The sequence below is a fragment of the Rhinolophus sinicus genome, chromosome 11, assembly GCF_057876585.1.
Source record: "Rhinolophus sinicus isolate RSI-liver-muscle chromosome 11, RSI-T2T, whole genome shotgun sequence".
Classification (NCBI taxonomy): Eukaryota; Metazoa; Chordata; class Mammalia; order Chiroptera; family Rhinolophidae; genus Rhinolophus; species Rhinolophus sinicus.
The window spans coordinates 12,148,309-12,174,413 of record NC_142511.1 but is presented as its reverse complement, the minus strand read 5'-3'; the positions used below and the strand labels follow the sequence as shown (position 1 = coordinate 12,174,413).

The 26,105-nt window shown below is 43.0% G+C and overlaps 1 protein-coding gene across 1 annotated transcript in view; it reads right to left on the bottom strand.

Annotated features, from left to right (window-relative positions):
* LAMC1 (laminin subunit gamma 1) overlaps positions 1–26,105 on the bottom strand; it is a 109,000-nt gene that overhangs the window by 30,638 nt on the left and 52,257 nt on the right. Inside the window, exons 2-11 of the mRNA XM_019728589.3 lie at positions 11,918–12,222; positions 7,874–8,004; positions 5,701–5,867; positions 3,042–3,230; positions 2,130–2,247; positions 1,657–1,755; positions 1,422–1,558; positions 922–1,044; positions 644–833; positions 225–337 (exon numbers count right to left, since the gene is read on the bottom strand). Of these exons, the coding sequence (XP_019584148.3) occupies positions 225–337; positions 644–833; positions 922–1,044; positions 1,422–1,558; positions 1,657–1,755; positions 2,130–2,247; positions 3,042–3,230; positions 5,701–5,867; positions 7,874–8,004; positions 11,918–12,222 (1,572 nt within the window). The remainder of the gene's footprint in view (positions 1–224; positions 338–643; positions 834–921; positions 1,045–1,421; positions 1,559–1,656; positions 1,756–2,129; positions 2,248–3,041; positions 3,231–5,700; positions 5,868–7,873; positions 8,005–11,917; positions 12,223–26,105) is intronic.

Below are 26,105 nucleotides of genomic sequence, written 5' to 3'. Positions count from 1 at the left end.
AAAATAATGCTATTTACTAATTTTAGCAAATTTTCTCTAGGTCCTTGAAAATAGTTTAAAAAATACATTCTTTTTATACATAACTCATGTATAATGAGCTAGTTTATACCCCTTCTTTAGGACCAGTATTATAGTATCAGGAGTTTAGAAATAAACTGTGCCTTATTATGTATCCTTCCACCTAATCGTATTCCTAAACAATTCTAAATTAGATCCTCACTTACTTCTCTCACTGTATGTCCCACGGATCTTGATAGCGGTCAAATTATTAAGGAGCTTCTGAAATTCGAAAGGGGTCAGAGTAGGCCTCCAAGGGTAATCTGTTGCTTCATGGAGCCTGGAGAGAAAAAAAGGGCGCCATGAACTTCTGTAAAAACAATTTGGGTGCTGAGAGAGCATGTCTTATCATTTATGCCACCAACAACACAATACTCTGACAATCTCATCAAGTCAGAAACCAGTCTGTTAGTTTGACAGTACCTGTTGGTACAGGTAAACAAAGGGAAGCCTTCGTTTTTACAACAGCCCCCTTTGAAACCCAGAAATTTTCTTCCACGTTCACCTTGAGGCCTGATAAGCTTAGATAAAGAAACCACTTTTATAATTCTGGTCAAGGCAGGTTTTGCCAAGAAGACAGGCTCACCTGAACACGTATTTCACAGTGGTCTCACTCGGATAGGCATTGCCCTGCGCGATCAAGGGCACGGCCACCCTCAGGCCCGCTCCCTCCAGCAGCACGTCTTCTGCAGAAAGGCGAGTGTCTCGCCTGTCCACGCGAAAGGAGAAGGAGAGGTTCTGACCATAACTCAGCAGCTGCTTGCCCAAGAACTTTGCTGGAACGCAGACACAATGGTGCGAGAACGTGAGAATGAGACCACAGAGGAGCACATGTCAGCCAGACTGCTGTTGAGCCTCACTTACCAGGAGCAATGAAGTACCTAGGAAAGTAGCTATCTGAGATGACGGCGATGTCCTGCCTTTCAGGGGACCACTCCAGTGATGCTTCTGAGCCGTCCCTTTGCTCTGCACGCCACCCGTCCTCACCTGGAAGCAGAGGATGAAAATGCAAGTGACTTTAACATTGCAAACACCCTGAATTCGGGTCCTCTATGTACCACAAAATATATGTTTATGGAAAGACATCAGTGAACGTGCTTGAGTAAATAGCTCCTACAACAGCACCTACAGACGCTACCTCCCTCCCGCTATAGTTTGCTTTATCTTATATAACATTTATACTCACTACGGTATATTCTAAAACCATATGTATGCGTCGATTAAAAAGCCAAGGAAGAAAAATCACATGCATTAAAAAAACGTGAAGTGCTGCCACCATCCAACCATCCTTATTGCTTTTTTTAAAATGCTGTTAAGTCTAATCTCACCTTTCTAAGGGGGATAGGAAGAGAGGTCTGAATTACCAATCTGAAAGGTAGAGGTTATAGAAGAAACACTGTAGCCGACGGCATTTGTACAGACAGAAGAGTGCCCAAAGCAGAAGCAGGCGGTGCAACCCCTCGGATTAGATGATTCCAGATGAAAAAATCCAGGTTTGCATCTGAAAAAGATTACGATACAATCAGGCATTTTTTCTTTTTTGTACTTGAAATATGATGACAGAGAAAACACAAAACAGCTCGAGAAAGAATGCGCTACCTCTCACAGTTGAAGCCCTCTACATTGTCTTTGCAGACACATCGTCCAGTTTCAACATTACACTCATCAATGCTGCCAGAAGGGTTACATGAGCATGGCCTGTCGGATGCAAAATGGAATACAACAATGAGAGAAGAGAAAGCCACTCTTAAAGCCAACCTTTCGTTTTATAGGTTAACAGACTTTCTAAAAATAAGAAACACATAGTAGAGCAAAATGATTCCTCAAGTCGTTTTAGTATTTGAATTTGGTTTCAATCAAGGACACCCATCACATGTAGATATTAAAAACCCCACTTGATCTCTGTCCAAAACAATCCTGGATCATCACGGTAACTAGAAGTCTAGAATCTCCTTGATAATTATTTTTTGGGGAAAATGTTTATAGTACTGCAGATAGGCCAGAAATCTATCATATTCGGAATCGACTACATTTAGATTATGCCCCTTGCTTTTGGTTTTGAAAACTCTTACCTGCAACCTGCCTCAGTGAGAGAATGGAATCCAGGCTGGCAGCGGTCACACTTGTCACCCATCACTCCTGGCTTACAGCTACATCTGCCATAGCTGTCACACTGTGTGCTGAGAGAACCTAAAATGTAAAGCACTTGTCAACCACCAGCTATGTAAGCAAAATTAGTAAGTTGAGGAAAGAAAACTGGTCACTGAAAGCAATGCCTGAAAGCTAGTATGTAATTTCTAGATGGTTACAAAGAGAATCAAGATCAGATTTTAAATTAGAATTCTCTCAAAAGCATACTCTTCTAAGCCTTGACATTTTAACTTTCCAGGCATACACCCTACTCATCAATGTTGAGCAATACTAACCGGTCACTGTGTACTCAATGACAAACTGGACACAAGGCCAGTCACTTCTCTGTGGGAAAGCACAGCTCCTTAAGACCCACCTCTAGCACTGAAGTATATACTGGCATGAACGACAAAAATAAAGGCCAAACTCTTGAAAGAGTAGAAGGGCTTAAGAGCACATCGCAATGATGAACACACACCAACATGAGACTGTTCGGCCCTCTGAGGGTTTTAGACTAAACAAAATCATTAACAAGGACGAACTCACGAAGCAGCTAACCTTTTACAGTCAAAGTTCAAATGGTCTCTATGATCTCGCTGCTAATTATTTACAAAGTCATTACACAGGCCGACCCCAGATTTATACACACAGAGAATCATCTGAAAGTTCAACGTGGTTAAAGAGAGTGGAGGTGGGAGGTACAGGCAGATCCTGAATCATTTACATGGTACAATATGTACCCATTTCCATACCTAACGTGTGCGAACACCTAGGGTTATTTTTCTGGGGGTCCAGGGAACGCTGACTTTACCTTTCAACCCATCGGTCTGAAGCAGACACTGCCTACCACTTACCGACAGGACTGCAGTGGCACGGTGAGCAGGCTTCCTTGTTCCCCAGGCGGAAGAAATTCTCGCGGCACCTCTCACAGTTGGCGCCATCGGTGTTGTCCTGGCAGTTGGTACAATGGCCGCCGTGGCCCGTAGAACGGTACAGCTCAGGGTCAAAGTAGCATTCCTGGGATCGGCCATTGCAGTCACAGGCTGTTGGCCAAAACAAATGAGTTAAGTCAGATCCGTGTTCCTTTACAAACAGCATTTTACAAGACTCAAGGAAAACCAAACCATAATTTCCCACATCTCTGTAAGAGTCGCGTGGTGGTAGAATAAGAATGACCACCAGGTACCCTGCTCATTAAACAAACAAACACGATATGTCCATAAAGAGTTTACATAGCCAGGTTATCAGCTTACTAAGAAACATTCATCCTTATCAAAAACAGCGCCATCTCAAAATATAAGGAATTCCTACCCTTAGAAAGGAACCTCTAGGTCACTGTTCATATACAAGTAAAAGCCACGTCAAATTAGAATTTTTCTGAATCGTGTCCTTCATCCTAACACCAACTCCGAGAACAAGGTGCCAATTTATATGCAGGCTTCAATGTACCTTAACTTTTTAAGCTTCCGATGATTCAAAGACATGAGATACTAACTTTCAAAGTGCCAGGTTACTTGCATATCCAGACGGGGGTAACCCAAGACGTATGGGTTAAAATCAGTACCTCTGGAGATGGGGTAGCATTGAAGGGAAATCTAGATATATCCATCCACTGGGGAGCCATAGTGGCAACTGGGTGGTATTAAGTACGTAATGGTCTTCCCTACAGGGCACAACCACATTTTTTAGGACAAGTATCTGTAGTCACATAAATTCTTTATTATATTTCTATTAAGATGATTTTTCTCAGAATTATTGCTTCTGCCATAGTACAGGCCGTATCTTGAGCATGAAATAAAGTTTCATTTGATTTCAGATACATCAGGAAGTGGTTTTGAAATAATATTTGAATAGACATATTTTCTTTTTTTCTCCTTTCATTTACAATCGGTTCTTTTATGGCATTATACTGGAAAACTTCTCAGAAACTCAAAGCACTGGCACCGGAAGTTACAGTTATGTTAAGTAACTTTTATAGCCCCTTTCCCTTCTTTAGGTGTTTCTCTTCCCTTAGATTATCCCGCGATCAACCCAGGCAGCCCCACCTGAACAGTCTGGTGCTTGAAACTACGAGCCATGATAATTCCCTCGTCTGCACTGTGCTAACAACCCTCAGCCAAAGCAGATGTTGTGGCTCCCTCATCACCAGCTGGTAAGAGAGAAGGCAGCTGTAATTTGCTCCTCCACAGTCACTGGACCAGACCGTACAATTGTCACAACCTCCAGAAATATCATTCTTTGAGGGGGTCCCAGTGCTGAAGGGACCAAGGAGGAAAGCAAACTGACTTAGCTACAGCACTCAGTTCATTTGCTAGTGGTAAACTGGCGACACGTTGTACTTGATTTTCTCATACTGTTCCTGGATAGACTCTACGTAGGACCACACCATTAAACGGAACACTTTCCAAATGCATGTGTATATTTATTTAGATGTTACATCTTAGGAGTATTTCATTCTGTCTTTTGCCAGCCTCTGTCGTGTAGCTTCCAACACTGAATACAACAGTTCAGTAAAAGAAGCTCAAGTGAATACTTAGGAATGCTGGAGGAGGCTATAAAACTTATCTGCAGATCTGGGATTTCTTGAGAGAAAAAGAAGATGAATAAGAAAATCTGCTCTAAGTGGCTCATGGAAATAGTCGGAAGATGAGACATCAATTCTGTCTCAAGGTTTCCGCCAATAATTCCTGCAAGTCCCGAGTGTCTTCTTTCTTAGTCCCAAGAGAGTATGACGCGGAATAGTTATAAGGACATAAGAACAGTTATAAGGACAGTTTATATAGTTAAAGGGACAGCTGCTTTAAACTTTTCTTATTTTTAAGTCCTTGGCAAGTCATAATTACGTGGTTTCATAGTTCCTTTCTTCTGAGATTCCTTTACCTGTTCAGAGTAAACCAAGACATTATGAGGGGATAATGTGTTACCTTTTTCAGTTTTCCCTTTCCTTGGAAAACTAGTATCTACTCTTCCTCCCAAAGCGACCCACCTTTGCATGGTGGGGGTCTCCCCATGTGCTCTTTAGTGAGATGAAGGAAAAATAATTTTGATAAATAATCTTTTGAATGGCAGTCGTAGTTTAGAACTCATCATGCCTGAGACATATCAATCAATGACCTTGGCTACTTGAAAAAATAAGCATTAGTAGGAAGAAGGATATTTTAAAGGGCAACGAAGAAAAGACCAGAGAAATCATATTCTAGAGTAGACGACCCAGGGTCAGTATCTGGATCTAAGCAAAGTGCCAAACCGTGGAGACGCTGTTCCCATTCTGGTATGTGTGTCCATGAAGGAAACACAAAAACCAACACAGTTTATGTTTACAGGCGAGTGCTCTCGTCTCTGATTTTCCTCTGACGCGCATGCAGTTGACTGCTCTGCACTCTCAAATTGTGGAAGAAATAATGCCTTTCAGAGCTTTCCTTTCAAGGAGGAATAAACGAAGTCACCCATCCCTTCTTCCACCTCTGAAAGTCCTCAAGATAATTTGACAGACTGACGCCAAGGGCTACTCACGCAGGCATTCACTGGCGCTCTCGGCAGTTGCCCTCCTCCAGGGCCGGTCATTGAAGAAAGGAAGACACTTTTCACAGTCTATTCCGTAAGTATTGTGTTTGCAGTTACACACCAGCTTGTCAAATTCATTCTTTATACACTCGCTGGCATGTCCGTTACATTTACACCTGAGAAGAGAAGAGACACTCAAAAATACGAAATAGCACCAAGTCCCAGAAAGGAATGCAGAAAAAGGATGCCCAAAGCGAACTAAAAACCACCTCTGAATGTTCTTAAGTTTACCATCCAAAACGGTAAACTGAGGAACTGAGCAAAATTAAGTAACGGCTGTTTGAGTTTTCAAGTTTGAGGAAAAATTAAAGAAGAAAATAAAAAGGTAGTTTTTATTTTACAGGGGATGGGGCATTAGCCAGACATGAGAAGAAAGCCCCTAACAATATCTGAGGACATCTATAGGCTCACATCCTAAAGTCAAATGTGAGTGTCAAGAGGCAGCCAAGTGTACTGGTTAAGAAGGACATAGACTCTGAAGCCAGGCTGCCTCGGTTTGACACACAGCCCTGTGACTTACTGATGAAACTTCACCTCTGCACCTTACCTATAAAATAGGAATGAAGAGAAAGCCTATTTCCTACTGGAAGGATCAAGACACTTTATTTATGTGCCTAGAATTGTGTGGGCAAATAACAAGTCAAAAATTATGTCGGCAATTATCTGCCATAATGATTTTAAAGTATTCTGATCTGAAGGTAGTAAGAGACACTAGATACCTCACCACCATGTGGATCTCTGGTACCCTGACATCCCTCAGGTTGTGTGGGGTAAGCATCCCTGAGGGATACCTTTGATGCAGGATGCAGGTACAACTGGAAACAAAGGACGCGTGGAAATCCCCGTGAATACTCATGTGCGCTCTGGTGTACTGACATTTCCCTCACTTGCTTCCTTCAAGATAGCGATCAGCTCCACAGCTTCAACTACCACTTAATCAAACTACACCCAAACACGTCTGAAACATCGACAGTGTAACCAGGATGAGTCACAGATTGATGCCTCCAGCTCTCATGCGTCTCCCAAGCTCCTTGACTGCTGCGCACATTTGATGTCCTCCATGACCTAGTTTTACACGTCTACACCTAAACTCATCATGCCCCCAAATTAGCTCATCTTCTTCATTTACTTTCATGGTATCACCATTCTGATCACTAAACCTTAAAATCATCCTTGACTAAAGTCCTGACAATTCTTCCTTCACAAAAAATGTATCTAAATGTTCCTTTCCATTCTGTTGTCACCACCCCAATGTCAGGTACGTGTCCCCTAACACCTAGATCACACGACTTTATCACAGGAATATAAATTCTCTCGATCACACTCCACTTTCACCTTGCCCACAGCTAGTATTCCTAACCCACTCTTTTGACAGCACTACTCCAAAAATTACACGATTTCTCATTGGTTACCATTTCCATTAACTTTCCCATACCAGGAACACTGTATACAAAAATAATGTTTCTGCTATTGAGACCTCCTAGTCTAACACAAGAGAGGTAAGTCTAAGATGATTTCCTGCTGTCTGAGGTCTCTGGCTACCAAACTCTCTCTCTGGTGGACAACTCTACGAATTCATGTAAGAGACTTTCCTCAAGTCAAGTGGGTTTACATTACTCTCCCAACTCTAAACTTTTGTTCATGACATAAGCTTCCTCCTGCACCCAACACAGACATTCTCCCCACTCATCCAAACCCCACCTCTTCTACAAGAGCAGCTTAGAGTCCATCTGCTTCTCTAGCCTGACAGTTCTGTAGTATTCCCTGACATACGGCACCTTTTTACCTAAAAATTGTGACTGTATCAGTGTTTAATTTTTCACATATTCACCCATTGCCTACCCCACTTATGGTTAGAATCCTACAAGGTCAGGGCTTTCTCAGTAGGTGACTGTCAGTCTCACACTTCCTCGGTAGTTTCAAAGTGCCTATTAATAGAGCTTTACACTTAAACACTCAATAAGAATGCATGAAATGTGTGGATTTGACAAGGTTTTAGAAAACCTAATTACTGTGTTTCCAGGATAATGAGGCCTACAAATATTATTAATATAGTTGTAAACAAGTTGCTACATTCACTTCTAAACCAATTACTTTCGCAGTTTTTTTATAATTTACTTACCTACCACCCACAGCAAAATCAGAGATGGCATAATAATAGGACTTAAGAACTTTGGGGTCATTAAACACTTCATCTCCAAAAGTGTTCAGCCGATTGAGCGTTACTCTGATGTCAGTGGCGGTTACCCATTCCTGTCAGAAAACAAAAACAGAAACTATAGGTAACAGGCCCGAAGATGACAGATGTAAATGCGATCTAAGTTTCTCACCAGTTAATGTATCATTTAGCTTACTCGTTAAATCTATTGTGATACTTCATGGCTCTTTTAATTTCCTAATATTTTTCTCTTTCTTGACTCGTCTCTTCTTTGTAAATTGCTTTGATATAAATTGCTACTTTATCACTCAGAGTCCCCCAAAGCAAGTTTCTTTACAAGGCCATAGAGAGGCTTGAATTAAATATACTTTCAAATGCCTAACATACATTAGTATTCAATACACATGTCCCTGCTCCCCACCATTTATCCACACCCCAAATCCAGTCAGAGACACCAGCATAGCCCTCATGTAATATCACACTTGTACTAGATACGCTGGTCACTACCTCTGCCTGCCCATTTTGCACCATCTATCTCTCACTCCAAACCCAATCCACTACTGACAGATCTGGCAGAAACATGCAAATATGAGTAATAAACCATTACACTGGCCTGAACCAATCAGAGTCTGTCTTTGTCTTGACCCTTCCCACAATGTCACTTCTCTGTCAGGCGTTCCCTGGCCACCCCATCAAAAATTGCTCCCCACCCCAGCTCCCTATGCCCCTTCCCTGTTTTTCTTTCTTTCTTTTTTTTTTATCATTATTTATATTGTCTGTTTTTGCCATCATCACCACCAGTTTATAAGCCCCACAAGGGCAGGAATTTTTTGTGTTGTCCGCTGCAGTTTCCCTACTGCTCAAATAACATTCGCTGAGCAAATAAACGGATTTGAAGAAACCACTGGTGCTCACCGTGGTAGGTGCACCGTAACGGCAGAGGATAAGAATGAAGGTTGTCTGGCTTCCCCCTAAGTTTTATGAAATCTAAACCCTTATAATAAATGCCCTTTCACTGTACTAATGTTAGTCAGATGTCTGCATCTGTGGTCGACTGTTACAATAATGACGCCAACGAATCTTGTCTACCAGTCTCCACACCCTGTGCTGTCCCTTTCCACACTGATTCTGGGCTTGGGCATATCTGATTTGCTTTTAGCTGAGGGGACATCAGTAAATGTGACACAAGCAAAGGTTTGATAAGCATTTGTGCACAGGGACTTACCTTCCTGGAATACTGCTGCCATCCCGTGAAGAACCCTAGTCTAGCCTCCTTGTGGATGGAAGCCCACAGGGAGAGAGAAACCCAGCTCACTGCTCACCTGCCAGTGAGCAAGCCCAGGACAACACACAGTCATGAGGAACAGTAAATCATGGTGGTTTAAAACCATTAAGTCTGGAGTGGTAAATTACACTGCACCAGTCAAAGGTATCATTTCCACTTTAAGTCCTCTCCTGGGACTGCATCTCACCTACGGAGCGGAACAAGCAAGAGCTGCAGGCGTCTGTGTTTTCAGAAGGTTCCACAGGAGCCTGGGAGGCACACCCCTGATTAAGAACCACTCTTTAAACCACGCCCAACACCCGGCAGATAGAACAACACAGAGAGCTCAGAAAAGCTAATCTCCGCGAAGCCGCCAAGTATAATTAGAAAGGCGAAGAGATGATGATTTCACCGCATCCGAACTTGGCACTCCGATGACTACACCCACTCATGGCCACACTGTTAGGAATCTTTTAGGCGTCTGTAATGTAAACAGCTAAACATATCTCTGTTTAATGCTTAGTATATCTTCTACAACCTTCATCTTTCTCACAGGTCTCCTGAATACACGCTTCTCAGGGGCTGAAGCTAAGCCTTTTTTCTTTTTCATAATGGGCACCATAAAAAGAGCAGACTCTGGAGCAAGATTTTCTAGGTTTTGAATCCCGGTTCTGCCACTTAAAACTGTGTCATTTGGGGCAAGTTATTTGATCCTATCTGGTCTCTGACTCCTCATCTGTAAAATGGAACTAACAAAAGCATCTACCTTACAGTTATTGTGACGATTAACGAGTTCATGCATCTGATACATCTAAAGGGCTTAGAACAATGCTTGTCACATTGTGGCCCATTACAGCAAGAGCTGTCATAAGCGCTAATTATTATTCTAAATCAATACATGCTTAGTAATATTCATATACAGTGAAACCAGGAGCAGTCTCCTCCCCCCATATGCGAGATCACAGCGTCTGGAGGGAGGCCCAAGGAGCAGATGCCAACGACTTCTGTCCTCATTTTCAGATCAGCTAAAAGTCAAATCAGTTAACCCCCCTTGGCAATTGGATATCAGAGCCAGGACGCTTACATCCAGAGACACGTAATTAATGTTTCTGCATAAGGATACCAACTGACCAAACCTACTGCAGATAGATACCCATAGCACTTTTACCACATTTCGTCTCTTGAGTTCCTGTGGAATAGAGAGCAGCAAACATCAGAATTGCTATAGCTTGGGGAACTGCTTCAAGACAGGCTGACAAGGCATACAGTTAGCAGAGGTGCCAGAGAAACCAGTCACAACATTATGTCACTGCTTTTTCCTACTGTTGCCTCTCCAGGACAGTAATTTGCATGGGAAGAAATAAAGCTAGCAAATGTTTGCTGGTTGATCGACTTAAAGAGTGCGTGTACATCACATCTCTCCTAGGCATTCAGTCCCTTGCTTTTTCATCTGTCAAAGTCAGGTCTTCCTCCTGCCATTCATTTTAAACACCTCTTATTGCCAATGCAAAAAACACTTTTCTGAAGGGCCTTTGAAAACATACTCATTGCTCATCATAGCCTCCGAGGTGACCAAGATCAAGATTTATAATCTCCTGAGCAACTTACAGAAGTACTATACAACCCACAGAAGGGAAGAACTGGACTCACAGAGGAATATATTCTCATCTTTTGCCACCATCCAAAACCATTGAACCAAATTAGAAAAAGAGCCTTGAACCTCATAAATTCCAGAGAAAAACCGAGACGACACAAAAGCATAAAGCACCTCCACACATCAAAAGAGGGGATTCTCTACTGAGAAATCACAACAGCTTTCCATAAAATGTACATATCATTTGCAAACCCACGTCCAGTATTTCTTGTCTCAGTCAATTAATACAGGCTGCCCCCATTTAGACATGAGCTTTGGCCACATGAGAGAAAAGTCTCCAATTCTGTATAATGTGCCGAGTACAGCATGAGGCTTACCAGTCTCTGCATGATCAAATGCCAGAACATAAGAAAAAATTACAGAAATCTAAACAATACAGAAAGATTCCATATTATGGTGTATAAGGAATATGCACACAGAATTCATAAGAAAAAAAAGGAATCTTTAATTCTTTCCATTGTTTAATAGGAAAAATTTCTATCACAATGTTTAAGCATTATACCAGGGATACCTCAATTCATGTCCTGTCACAAACACCAGTGCTTTTAGGCAATGAGTTTTCATAATGATTTGCAATGGTGACAAATAAACCCAATCAAAATTTCCACAATAATGAAGGAAGATGGCATTCTTAACTCGCTTGCTTCAATTGTTCCCTCTAATTGCTAATCAACTATTTTTTGTTTTGTCCAAAGAAGAAGGAAGAAAGGACGCAAGGAAACTGGGTAGATTAGTTCAAATACCCTCTTTGAAAGGTCAAAAGCAAAATGTTTCTGCCTCCACTACAGACACGAAAGTTAAAATTGTCCCACTTTTTAAAAAGTTTGTAAAGTTTATATATCCCAGGATACATCTGCAAGTGCACGAGAACGTAAGAGCAAACATCCACTGGGCAACAGGAACCAAACATGTCACTTATGAAGAGGACACAGGACAGCATGATCAAATACAGCTGTCCGTCTTGTTGGAGCAGACTCTACTGCCACCCCTTCCCTCAGAAGGGGGACCCCAGGGCCCCATGACAGCACTCTTCCTGCTTCCTAGAGGAAGAAGAACCGACTGGCTCCCAAGCCACCCACCGGACGCCTACCTGCAGGACAGGGCTGTTGTCAAAGTTGTAGGCGCTGGGTCTCCCTTCCAGGGTGGAAAAGGCCACGTTGCCTCCAGTGAGAGGGGAAATGTCACTGAATTCATCTGTGCACAGGGCCTGCTGCTCGTCCTCTCCGGTCCTGATGAAGCCTCGGTTTGCCTTCAGATAGGTGTTCTCGCAGGAGCCACTGTAATACTGGTAAGGCACCCAGGGCCCGTCTTCCCGTGTGCGCTTGTAAATGGCGAAGCTCTCTGGCCGGCTCGTGTGGAATTTGAGGCGCACATACGTGATGTCAAAAGCTTTTCCTGTGGGACAAACACATCACAGGGTGTAAGTCATATGTACGAAGTGAAGAAATCCGCAGTGTTCCCAGTTTGCTTTGGAGGTTGACAAAGAAAGAGGGTATGAACGACGCTGTGCACATCGGACCGAGAAGGTTCCAAGATACACAACACACTGTCTGTGTCCAATCGGCTGTTCTAAATCTGGAATCAGTGTACATTTTCACACAGAAATGACAAGGTATAGCTGGGTTCATAAGTTGGCTCATATGACGCACATTGTTGAAATTTTGCTTACCAAGAAAAATGGCAGCATATATTAGCATGGTACTTATATTATCTGACAAACATAAAATTGAATAAAAAGTGCATTTATTCTTAATGCTGGTGCTTCAGCCAAAGCTTACTTAAAAGATAAAAAAGAAAACGTTTGTTGACTTTCTAAATGGGTCTTCTGGGCACTTTCAAAGTTTTAAAAAACTCACCCTTTCTTAACTGTAATATTACTTTTTAATGCAGGAAGAACGTCATCTGCACTACTACGCTATTATCTACCAGGTTAAGAACGAGAAATCCGAGAAAGGAAGGACAGTGATTGAGATATGGGGCAGGAAGTAGAGCAGGAAAGGAGAAAAAAATTCCTCCAGCAGCCAAACGAAGACATAGAAAAAGAAAGAACAGAAGAAAGATGGTTCAAGTTGTGTTTGAACAAGCTCAAAAGACAACACGTGAGAGGTGAGCTCTCATCAGGGAAAGGCAGCAAAAAGAAGAGTCAGCGGACTGTCATCCCTCCAGAAGATGAGTCAATGGGTCAGACAGCTGCCTGCAGCTGCCAGACCTTGGTCTGACGGCCAGGATAGCTTGGTTGCCAGCCAGCGCCTTCAGGTGGGCAAAAGAAATACTATGCAAACGTTTCTCATCACCATCCATTCATAAATTGAGTCTTTATATCTCTGACCACATCTTTACTTTGCTTCTATGCTATAGTGAAGATCACAATTTGGTCAACAAGTATTTGCTGGGCACCACGACATGTTCAGTCCTCTGCTATGTACTTTGGGGGACAGGATGTGTTAGACATAAGGGGTGCTTGCACTCAAGGAGCTTACGGTCTTTTCTCCCCAAGTAAATTAACTCCACCGGAAGAACTATCCTAATCCTCTCCCCCAAAGCCCACAGCAACTCCTGCATTCTTATAATGAACTCTTTTTTTTTCTTAAGGAGGGCGCAGCTCACACTGGCCCCTGTGGGGATCGAACCGGCAACCTTGGTGCTACCAGCACCACGTTCTAACCACCTGAGCTCACCAGCCACCCCCAACTCCTGCATTCTTAAAAGTGTTAAGGAGAGACTTCCTTCTGCGGTTCTCTCACTTCCTCGTACCCACTCATCCCCAGGGAGAAGGAATGATGCTGAGGTGTGGCCTGGAATCGCCTCAGCTCTCTCCAGCTCCCGCCCGAGCCCCTTCCCCTCCTGCACTCAGCGCAAGACAACACCTGACAACACCTCTGCCTCCATGCAGGGGGGGCCTGCAGCTGTCCTGCTGTGGACCTGGGGCGGTAAGTGGGTGAGTGTCGCGGGCAAGGGGTGGCGGGGGTGGGGGAGTCAGGGCAGAGAGCCCACGTGAGGAAGCTCTGTGTCCAGGCTCTGGTCTTCAACCCTGTCTTTTCTACAATAAAACTGATATGAGGATCTATGATTGATTCTAGTTTTCAACTGGTCCAGATCTTAAAAACAGGTTTGATGAACTGTCCTCCGTATACATGAAACACACACACACACATACACACACACACTCTGGAACACAAAGGCCTGTGGCAGGACAAAAAGAACACAGGACTGGGCACCGGGAGACCTGAGCTCAGGTCCTGGCTCCTTCAATCAGTAGCTGTGTGATTTCTGCTCTGCCATCTTCCCCTCTGTAAACATGAGGACGAGAATCCCTATGCCACTTACTTCCAAGAGTTGGAAAGTCAAACTACAGTCTTGCTTGTATTTGATCAACTGTAAACTCTATACCAATCTAAGGTTTGAAGAGAATTCCGGAACTAGGATCTTGGATGTGTTCACACGTCAGGGCCCGGCTGTACCAGGGACTACCTGGTACAGTTACCAAAGGATATTATACAAGCCTGCTTCTTCTGCCTCGGATGCAGGACACATTTTGTGTGGACACAGGGCATGGAAATACAATTTACAACCCTCCTGCTAAAAGAATGCAAATGTAACTTCTATCTCTTTACTATGTCAAAAATGTCAAGCCATCACCTTTGAATGAGGGTGGGGTTATATTACAGTATCTATGGCATTCCAGAGACTATCTAAGACATTCCGGAATGGTAAAACAATTTAGTTGTACTCAGAAGTAGGTAGGCGGCTTGGGATGTTCAAAGGCTTACTCACTATCTCTAGATTATAGGTTACCCTAGCTTTTCTACTCTGTCTCAACTGATGACATCTCATGGTTCTTTAGCAACCCAACCTGCAGATTGGATCAAAGGAGAGAAGGTAAGATGGATCGGGGTGTCCTGCGTTCCAGGCCAACATCTGCACAAGAATGCCACACTCAGAGAGAAACGAGCACATACAGTCACTCTCACTGCTGACCTATCCAGAAAGCAACTTTCCTGAGTTAAACTTGGAAGCAGCCTAGCTTGCTGGTGCTGGCCTTTTCTCCTAAGCCTCCTTTTCAGAGCTGCCTTTCTCATCCTAACCTAGAGCCACGGCTGGAAGAGGAAAAGCCACTGTGGCAACCTGTAACAGAGATGCACACATTCCACACCAGAAGACAGCCACGCACACCGGCCTCAGAGCTGCAGTAAGTCCAGTAGTGGATACAGACCATCGCCATTCCACGGGATGAGTGGCAGGACAGGGGAAGTGCACAGCGTTTTGGGAGCATGGAGGAAAGCCACCTAAATCAGATTTGTGAGGTCCACAAACGTTTTCTAGAGGAAGTGACATCTAAATCCAAGACCTGAGGAATGCAGAGGAACTAGCTAAGCAAACAGGGACCAGTTGTCCAGGCAGATGAAAGGGCGTGTAGGAAAGCCCAGAGGACAGAGAAGTGGTCATTGCAGGAATCAGGCTTTGCAGCACAGCTAAAACTAGAAGAGCGGCTGGAAACGCGCTAATTAGGAAGCAGAGCATGCCAGGCGGTGTTAAAAAGCAACTTCAATTTAAGGGCAATGGAAAGCCAGTGAGGGATTTATGTCAGGAAATACAGGATCTGATTTGATTTTTAGAAAGATCACTCTGGCCACTGTGTGGAGATTAGGTTAGAAGGGACCGAACTACAGGAGGGGGAGAATAGTTAAGATGTGGCCGTAATCCTGGAGCAGTGACAGTGGCTGAACTAAGAATAGGGACAGTTGGAATGGAGAGAAATGAATGGATGTGTGTGAAATGTAAGAAGCAGACAGCAACAGGAGCTTGGTAACTGATGGAAGGTGACGGGGAACAGGGGCCACTTCTGAAAGCCTCCTCTTCTTTCACCCCGGTGATGTTCTCTTTTATTGTCAAACCTTCTTTCACTCATTCCATAAGGTAGAAGGATTACAAATAACACTTAGTTTTCCGGTTTAAAAACAACAAAGTGGAAAGTAGTACCCTCCGCGGAAATAGAGAACAGAGGAGGGTAAGCCGGATTGGGGGCAGGGGTGGAGGGCAGGATGGGGAGATGAGTTCCCTCTTGGATACACTAGTTTGGAGGCATATGTGGGTCATCTAGGGAGCTGGAGATGAGTGGTCTGAATGCTCTAGACAGATGTTTGAGTTAGATACACAGATCCGGCATTCATTAGCATGTAGATGGATAATGAAGATTTGGGGATGACTGACACCAATGAGGCAAGTGTGATGAGTGAGGCGACAGCTGACTTCTCACATCACACTGAGGAGCAGCAACATTTAAAGCAGAGACAGAAGATGAGACAACAGAGGAGATCGCGAAGGCCAGCGGGAAGAGGGCAAGTCAAGAGTATAAACATCATGGAAGCCAACGGAGACGTAGGGGGGAAATAATCCATGGTCCCAAGTCTGCTAAGAGAGTCAAGTAAGACAATGACTAAAAAGTGCCCCGTTGGCTCCAGGCCACAAAGGTCATCGCTGTACGTAGTGGACACAGTCCCATGGGCAGGGATCACGATGGGTTGAAATTGAGGATGAATGGCAGACAGGAGGTGGGGAAGTAGACACCAGTGTCGTCACCTTATTATGACATCTGGCTAAAGGGAAGAAGAAGGAGAAGATGACAGTTAGAGGGAACATAGGTTCGAGGGAAGGTTTTTCTCCTTTTGAGTTTTTTAGATAGGATAGGAGGTTGCTTACATGCTGCTGTGCTCGGGTCAACAGAGAGGGAAAGACTGATGGTGACAACCGGCTGGGAAACAAGAATGTGACCCAGTGCTGGAGAAAGGCCTGGCTCCATACAGGAGGAAAGCTGCATCCTTGCTTCCTGTCTGGGTGCAAAGGCAAAGTGACTGTCGGTTTCAAGGGATGCAAGTTGAAAGAGTTCTAATTGATGACTGTTATTTCTATGCAGTGAAAATCAAATAAGGGGTTGGGGGGAAAGCCAGTGGGGAACGTTGGGTGGGGACTATTTGAAGAAGAGTATAGAAACTTTGTAAGAGCCACTGTAGAGACTAGCAGAGAAAGCTGACTAGAGGAAAAGATGGCTCGCTGGGTAGACGAGGCTGCTGAGCAGACGGGAGGAGGTCAGGACTTTGTACGGATGTCACTGTGCAGGTGTGATTTCTCAGCAGCAGCACTCAGCACCCCCTTGAAAGCTGCAGTGGAAGGACAATAAGATAAGGGGACTGATGTTACTTCAAGGAATCTGGAATCTAATCTGAATAAATAAGGAAGCAGATACAGAAAATGGAGTGTTAAGAGTCACGGCTTAAGTGATCTGTGCTATCTGGAATTGCCTTCAACCATCGATAACCAAGAACTGGAAAACTAAGGGGCTAGTTTTTATGCATGAAACGGCTACAATTGAGACCTGCCATGTGCACGCTCTCTCTCACCGTACTTCCCTACTTTTTATCTGTTCATCCTATTCACTTCACAGCTGACAAAGAACAAAGATCTAGCTAAATGGTAGATGAATAGAAAACAGGACCAGGTCTCCTGATTTCCAGTCCAATGTCAGACAGCTACGATACTATCTTCATACCGCGGGAGATTGTAAAAGTTGACAGCATGACTTTACACTAAAGAGGCCAAGCAAACCATTAAGAAAAGCAGTAAGTACACGTCTGGAAAGTCTTCCGACAACTATACAACTAGACCGTCTTCCACCCCTCAATCTCATGTTCATGCACACGGAGACCAACCATGGTCAGACACACCCTCGGGAAAATGTTTAGCTTCTGAATGTTCTACTGCCTTTGTCCCTCCCCCTGCCACATTCCTTCCATAAACAAAAAGACTCAAGTGCAGATGTTTAGAATGAAGTCCACAAAATTAACGAAGACTTCCTGCTCTGAATCCTACAGCTCATGCTGGCGGAGGGAGTGAGAGAAGGGGAGGGGACCGCCTGAACAATGAGCATCCAGCCTTTGTTCATGCAGGGCCAGGCCGAGGAATTCCGCTTATGCCTCCTACGTGGTGAAGTATTTCTAATCGCTCTGAGTAGGGGAGAAACCCTTCCTGTCTTAGAATTGGATTCAAGTACTGGCTGCTGGGGAAACATAAATGCTTCTCTGTTATGTGCAGCTCGGAAGAATTCCATGAGCTCCTTGTAAAACAGCCTTGTCTAAAATGAAGTAATGAACGACAATGGCCATACAGAATTTTACAAAACTTCCAAATGCCCTTCCCTGGCCTGAATTAGATGAAGAAAACGAGTTCATTCTTAAGTACCAAATTCGGAGTCACTGACTCACTATTGTTCCTCTGTGCTGACCCGTTCGAATCAGAAAATGACTGCTCTCCTTGCAACCAGACTTGATCTGAGGACTATAAAACTTGAATAAGGCTGTAGCACATGAAGTCCACTAGAGATGGTAGATGTTTAGGCTACTAAATGGGATCCTCTAAACAGTTAACACAAACAGTAGTCCCAGAGAGCAACTATTTGAAAACGTTTTCCATTTTGTTAGTATAACTGCTGGCTGGAATCAGAGTTCCCAGGACAAGTTGTCCAGCTGCGTACCAGCTGTTATTGTTCCACCTCGGCAGACAGATTGTACAAATACGGCCTTGCCAATCGAGATGACCCAGGGCCAACTTAACGCTGAGTGATGGGTCCTCAAGTCGACACAGATGTGTGATTAGGAAGCAGACAGACAAATGGCTGAGCGCATGCGAATGTGTTGAGATGATGTGGGTACATACAGTCATTCCCACTGCTAGAAAACGTTCCCAACGGCCTGTTAAAAGCCTAGTTTCTAGTGCCTAAAACTCATCTTTAAAACAGACTGTTGATGCAAACTTACTGTCCCGGTCCTTTCCTTTAAATTTCAGTGCTCCTTTATTGTGGCCCCACTCTTATCCATCAGCTGAATGCCAGCAGCGCAATGGGACCACCCCACAGGAAGCACATCTAAATCAGCACAACTTAGGAATGGGCACAAGTAACCTTTATAGCATTGTATAAAATAGTCATTTTTAATTGAATGTATTAAAACAAGTGCAATGGAATTTGCAATGGGAGGAAGTCCCCCTCGCCAATGAATCAACAAAAGGCTTCAATGGTTCAAATTCCCAAGTACATGCAATGAGCACTTCCTATCACACGTGGGTTACTGTCATGACAGAAAGACATGCTTAAGGTAAGTAGTGCTGGCATAGGGGGAGTTTCGATTCCAAGCTGTCACCCAAAACATAATAGAGCACGTAGATAAAAAGAGAAGAAGTAGAGAGAACCATTTTGAATCTTTTTTTAAAGCCAATAAAATTCTATAACATAGGCTATTTATAAAAACAACGGTATGGCTATACAACAGAGCTAAAGGGAACACAACAGTTTTGAAAAACATTGGCATGAATTGGGGCCATCATCACTTAGGGAAACTAGAAGTTTCCACGAAGCACCAAATTTAAAGCTGAAGCCAAGAAGACAGTTCTACTCTCTCCCTATCATCCCCCAAACTACCCTTGGTGCTATTAGGGCCACAAGTGCAGCGATCCTCCAAAAATCAAATCTTTCTGTGTATATTACCCAGCTGTAATATGCAAAGCTGCCATAGACTCTTCAGCAAATTGAAGGGTGAAAATTGATTTGGCTTAACACACTAATTAAATATGAGATCATCAGACAGCCATTATGTGAACACAGAGAATTAGAATTCCCAATGGAACACTAGAATATTACCCTCTTGGAGGGTAATTTCAAATAGGTGCAAATTACTGTTGGAAGCTACAGATATTTTCCGTTATTGAAACAGACGATAAATTTACCCTAATTTGTACCTCTTTGTCATTTTATTTGAAACCTTCACCAGGAGAGACAAGATTCCCATGTGAAATTCCAAGGCAAGAACTGGGCATATGCCTTATTAACCCAAACCTCCTGCTTCCAAGACTCAATACCAGCCCTAATTCAGGCTAGTAGGTCACAAGCATGCCAGAAATCCTTGAGCTAAAGGAACGAAGCCAGCATTTACTCCCACTCACCCAAGCTGAGGCAAAAAATTTACCCGCTGGACAACAGAATTGTAACTACAGGGAACTGGCTGACTTGTCGGATTTAATGGAGTCACGTAAAGAAAGCAAAGTTAATTATGAGACTAAGGAAATAAAGAAATAAACAGGCAATGAAATATAAGTGCATAAATAAAACTCATATTTTAAAAATATATAATTGTTAAGTTATGAAAAGGAAAAAGACACCATAATTTTATGGGAAGCCATTTCTCCTGTGACATCCATATAATATTGGCACCTGGCTACACATTGACTTTCCTCCGTAATAGAAGAGTGAGGAAGGTAAAAGAACAGTGAGAAAACCTGACCGGAAAATAAACAGATTCTAATATATAATCATAATAGTGCAATAACAGATCAACTCTAAGTAACCCTCTTTCCCCCACATACAAAGTCACAGCTGACTAACAGTGTACTTTTTTTATTTGTCCAACAACTATTTGCTAAGTGAATTTAAGCACCAGTCCACCATGATAAGCTATTTAGGATACCCCATTCTTCGTTTTGCTAGAATGCCTTTTACTCTCCAGTTTCTTTAATTCATAATAAACTTGGTCCCTAGATCACATACTTTTTTGTCTTCAAAAAAAGAAGTAAGTACAAATACCAGCACATAAATACTAAAATGTCTTTCTCAGTTTTCCCAATTGCTTAATTTCTTACCACAGCCACCCATTAGGTCAAGGTTAATAGTCACAACTGGTCTGGATAATTCCAAGTCCAATTTTTCCCATTCATTCAACAAACATTTATTGAGCACCTACTATGTCGTTGTTCTAGGCACTGAGCCTACAGCAGAGAATCAGACAGACAACATCCCCACTCTGTCGAGCTTCGGGTACCATAGGGAGTGGAGGTAGGTAAGGGATAGAAGATAAAAAGCAAAAATAAAAACAAAAATTTTGTGTATCAGATAATAACAATGTGAAGAACAAAGCGGGGATATAAACATGGCAAGGAAGAGTGCCATTTAATACAGCGTCATCAGGGATGGCCTCACTGATGGGGATATGGTGACACTTGAGGAGAATGCTGAAAAAGTGAAACACATCTGGGGGAAGAGCATTCCAGGAAGGAAAAAGGCAAATACCCTGAGGCAGGAGCACGCCGGAAGTTCCCGGGAGGATGAGGAGGCCAGAGGGGCTGAAGTAAGGGAAACAAGAAGGAAAGCATCGCAGACGAGGTCAGAGAAGCTGAGGAGAAGAGGGACTGCCCGTCACGTAGGCCTGGAGGCCATTGTAAGACTGGCTTCTGCTCTGAATGAGATGAAAATCCACTGCAGGATTTTGTACAAGGTTGTACCACGATCTGACTAGTATTTTAAAAGGACCACTCTGGCTGCGTTAATGACAAAAGACTACAGAAGGGACTTCAGAGACAAGCAGGCTGGTCCCGTTTTCTGCAATCATCAGGCACAAGGCAATGGCAGCTGGGTCCAGGGTGGAAGCTGTGAACAGTGACCAGGTTGTGGCCGTGTCGAGGGAGGAGCAGACCACTTTTACTGATGGATTGGATGTGAGGTGTCAGCTGTGCCGTAAGCACAGAAAGGAGAAGCTGCCATATACTGAGTTAGCAAAGAACCTGGGAGGAATGAGGGCTGAAGACGGAGTTCAATACTGGATATTTTAAGTTTAAGATGCTTATGAAACATCTGAGTGGAGACATCAAGTAGGCAATTAAGACACACAAGTCTGGACTTCAGGGAGAGGTCCAAGCAGGAGAGAGAAATGGGGACGTCATCAGCATTCAGACAGAACTGAAAGCTATGGGATTAGATGAAAACACCTAGGGAATGAACACAGAGCGATGAGGGGTCCAGAGCTGGGTCTTGGGACATTCCAAGTTTTAGACATGGGGGAGTCAGGGAGGACTCAGCAAAGGAGACTCAAGAGGAACAGTCACTGAAGCAGAAAGAAATCAACAGAGTAGAATTCTAGAAGCCAAGTTTCAAAAAAACTTTTTTAAGAAGAAGAGAATCATCAACTGAGTCCAATACTCCTGAAAATATGAGAAAATGAAGACTGAGCATTGGTCACTGAATTTAGCCACCTGGAGGTGACCTTGACAACAAATGGTTTGGTAGAATGACAGGGATGACAGCCAGGAATGTTTGGGGGTGGGGTGGGGGTGGGGCAGCTTATAGAAACAATTTTCCAAATAATTTTGCTATAAAGGAATGAGATTGCCATGTGTATGTTCTCTTTGGAGAAATGTCTATTCAGGACCTCTGCCCATTTTTTAATTGGATTGTTTGGTGTGTTTTCTTTTTTGGTGTTAAGTTATATGAGTTCTTCATAAATTTTGCATATTAATCCCTCATCAGATGTGTCATTGGTGAATATCCTCTCCCATTCAGTAGGCTGTCTTTACATTTTTGTGGATGGTTTCGTTTGCTGTGCAAAAAGTTTTTAGTTTGATGTAGTCCTATTTGTGTTTTCTTTTGTTTCCCTTGCCTGAGGAGATGGATAAGAAAAAAAATTAGGTTGGTATAAAAGTAATTTGTTTTTTTTGCAATTTTTAACCTTTTAAACCAAATTATTTTTGCACCAACCTAATATTACTAACAGCAATGTCAGAAAGTTTACTGCCTGCTCATATGTTTTCTCCTGGGAGTTTTATGGTTTGGGAGTCTTACATTTAAGTCTTTAACCCATTTTGAGTTTATTCTTGTATATGGTGTAAGAAGGTGGTCCAGTTTCATTTTTTTGCATGTATCTGTCCAGTTTTCCCAACATCATTTATTGAATAGACTGTCTTTACCCCACTGTATATTCTTGTCTCCTTTGTCATAGATTAAATGACCATATAAGCATGAGTTTATTTCTGGGTTCTCTGTTCTGTTCCATTGATCCATGTGTCTGTTTTTATGCCAGTACCATGCTGGTTTGATTACTATAGCCTGGCAGTATAATTTAATATCAGGTCTCACGCTACATACCTCCAATTTTGTTCTTTGTTCTCAACATGGATAGAACTAGAGGGTAATATGATAAGTGAAATAAGGCAGACAGAGAAAGACAAACATCATGTGATTTCAATTATATATGGAATCTAAAGAACAAAATAAACAAACAAACAAAACAGAAACAGACGCATATACAGAAAACAAACAGATGGCTGCCCGAGGGGAGGGGGTTGGGGAGCTGGGAGAAAAAGGTGAAGGCATTAGGAAAACAGATCGGTAGTTACAAAATAGTCGTGCGGATGTAAAGTACAGCATAGAGAATATAGTCAATAGTGTTGCAACAACTATGTGTAGTGCCAGGTGGGTACTAATCAGGGGGAATCACCGCAAAACTATATAAACCTCTAACCACTGTGCTGTACACCTGAAACTAATATACAATAATACAGAATGTCAACTGTAACTGAAAAAATAAATGATTTTAAAAAAGACGAGATGGTGGGTGGAGAGAAGAAGAGGGGGTTCAAGGAGAAATTGCTTTTAACTGTGGGAAGACAGCATGTGTCATGTGGATGAGATGAGCCATTGCAGCAGCTGAACTCACACGGGAACAGTGAGGCTCTTCTCTGGTGGTGTAGATGGAGTGGAGTGCGTAAAACAGGCCCACTTTGGTCCACAGTGAAGTTCTGGGAGAGCCTTCCCAAAGACTTCTCTTAAGAGGAAATAATGGAATTAATAGGATCACTGTACCTATCTAGACTAAGAAGAGTTATCTGGTACCCACACCGTTCAAAACCCTCAGAAGCTCTGGAAGGCGCCTCCCCAGTAGGGCCAGCTCAGGTCTACGCTTTCCTGCTTCAGTGGTTCCCAGAATCTGGCCCATGATAAGGTACCAGCCTGGCTGTTGAAATCACCTAGTGAGCTTCCAAAAATATGCAAATTGTTGCACCTCCTCCCCAGAAGTTGTTTTGGTAGGTTCTATGCGAGTTCCCAAATCTGTATTTTTAAAAGCAACCTAGGTGGTTGTTATGCACATTTGAGAAATACTGTCCTACTGTAAACTCTTCTTCTTCCTGGTTCTCATCCGTGAGAGACTTGGGTAGGAAAAAGCTTCTGACTTTGGTGCTACACTGCAGAACGAACGTAGGCACTCAGGAGTGGTGGCTCTTTCACGTGTCATGTATTTCACGGTGACACTGATTGTAGGTGTTAACTGTGCTGAGCTGAGCAGGGAACCAGAGTAATAGCAGTCCATCTTCTTTAAGACACATACAGATGTTGAACTCCACAGGGGCTGCTCACTCCACATCCAAAAAGGCTTGGGGTGACTGGGCCACTGTACCCAAACTCCCCAGCGTTTTTCTCCATACCAATTTTCTTTGTCATTCAACTTGTATCCTCAAAGCCCTATTTTTCCAGGCAAGTAGAAATAGACGTTTGATTTTGAGAAAACCCACTTACTGCAGGGGGCTTCACAGTGCTATTCTTTTCATGCAGACGCTGGTCAAGATTCCCTGTAAACCAAATCCCCCATCCCCTCTGGCTCCTGTCTTTCCTTCCTCCTGCCCCTAACAATTACTAATATTGAAATAAAATGATACAAGACCAACAGCAATTCTCAATGGCAAAGGAACAAATCTGGAAGTAAAGAGTTAACTTCTGCTTCTGTACACTCAAAAAGATAAGAAAACACTTTTTCTTCTTTGTCTAGAAGCCTAGACTTGTTTAATCCCAGTCTGTGTCGGGTAGTGTTGGTATTTTCAGGGAGGGTGTTACATTCTGTTGGTTAAAGACCAATGTAGAAATATTTACTTTTCAGAGAAGCAATTTCAGGTATGTATTAAAAAAAAATATGTATATGTGTGTGTGTGTTTTGTATATATACATATATATACATATATATATGTATATTTAATATAGCGAAGTACCAGATGCTTGTATTGATATTAGAGAGAGGGAGAGGAGGAGGAAGGGCAGAGAGAGGAAGCGGGGAGACTGACACTGACTGAAGGATTAAAAGAATGCTCTAAAAATCCACACGTGATATTCTGGATTTTAAATTCTCTCCTAACATTCATATCTGATCTATAGGGCAAACTTTTCTCGTTGCATATTCGAAATACGCTGAGGTCCACGATCCCATCTCCTTCCAGACTTGGGCCTTAGAACACACCGTTAGTAGTTTGGAATCTGAGGCTGGCAAACGATAGCCTGCAGACCACACTGAGCCCACCGTCCATGTGTGCAAATAAAGTTGTACTGGAACAAAGCCACGTCCATTATCTGCACTTTGTCTGTGGCTGCTTTCTGGCTACAAGGGCAGAGCTGCACAGACTAAAATATTTACTGTGTGGTTCTTTATGGAAACTGTTTGCTGATCCATCTCTAGGAAATCAAAGAACATAAAAACAAAGATTTCTACTAACACCCCTTCTACCTCTTTTCTGCAGGGCATACTGTTTTAAAATTTGGTCCAAGAAAATGTGAAGTTTTCCTCTATTGCCACAAAAAATACAGAAGAAGGAGGAAGCCTATTCAGAAAATGTTGTAAGATTACTAACAATTCAAATGCACTTAATATTTAGAATTACTTCTTTTATTATTGCATAAAAAACAATCTTCCTGGTAAATAAACAGGCAAAAAAAGGTTTAGCAGGTTAAAAAGAAAAAAAAGGTAACGGTGGGCCGATGGAGAGTCAATTCATTTCCAAAATCCAATCTGTAATAATAACCTTTAGCTCTTACAGAGCCCACAAAAATGAAGCAGTAGAGCCTCACCCTTCCAGGGGTACCCTCTCTCACACCCACCCCAAGTGGAGACTGAATAAACAGTAGCAGCAGTGAAAGGAGGGGAACCGATTATTTAAGTCAAAGAGCAATGGTCGCTGGGGTAGCAGGAAAACTGACTTGTCGAAAACCACACACCAAATGGAAAACGCGAGCAGTTCTCATTCAGATCTCTGCGGGAACCTCCCTCCCTTGTCCTCTGGGTACGAAGGAATTCAGTCCTTCACACAGGCCTCTTGTGCTTCTGTTCTTCTGAGCAGATGGGCCATTTACATCACGAAAATACTCTGCCAATTGGTACCCTCTCCACAAGCCACTGACTGTGAGCAGGTGAGTATCAACGAATACACCCCTTTTCATTTTTTTTCACCCACCCTCTTTGCAGAGGCATGGAAATGCATACTCCACACAAAGTTTGGGTTCTCCGCATCCCTTCATCTCTCGTGGGCTAAGCTGGGACTTGCTATTGCACTACTGATTAAATCACGGCCCCACCGAACATCCGAGATGTATGCATTCTCCCTAGATTATGTGTAAGCAAAGCTGCTCTCCTCGATGTCAGGAT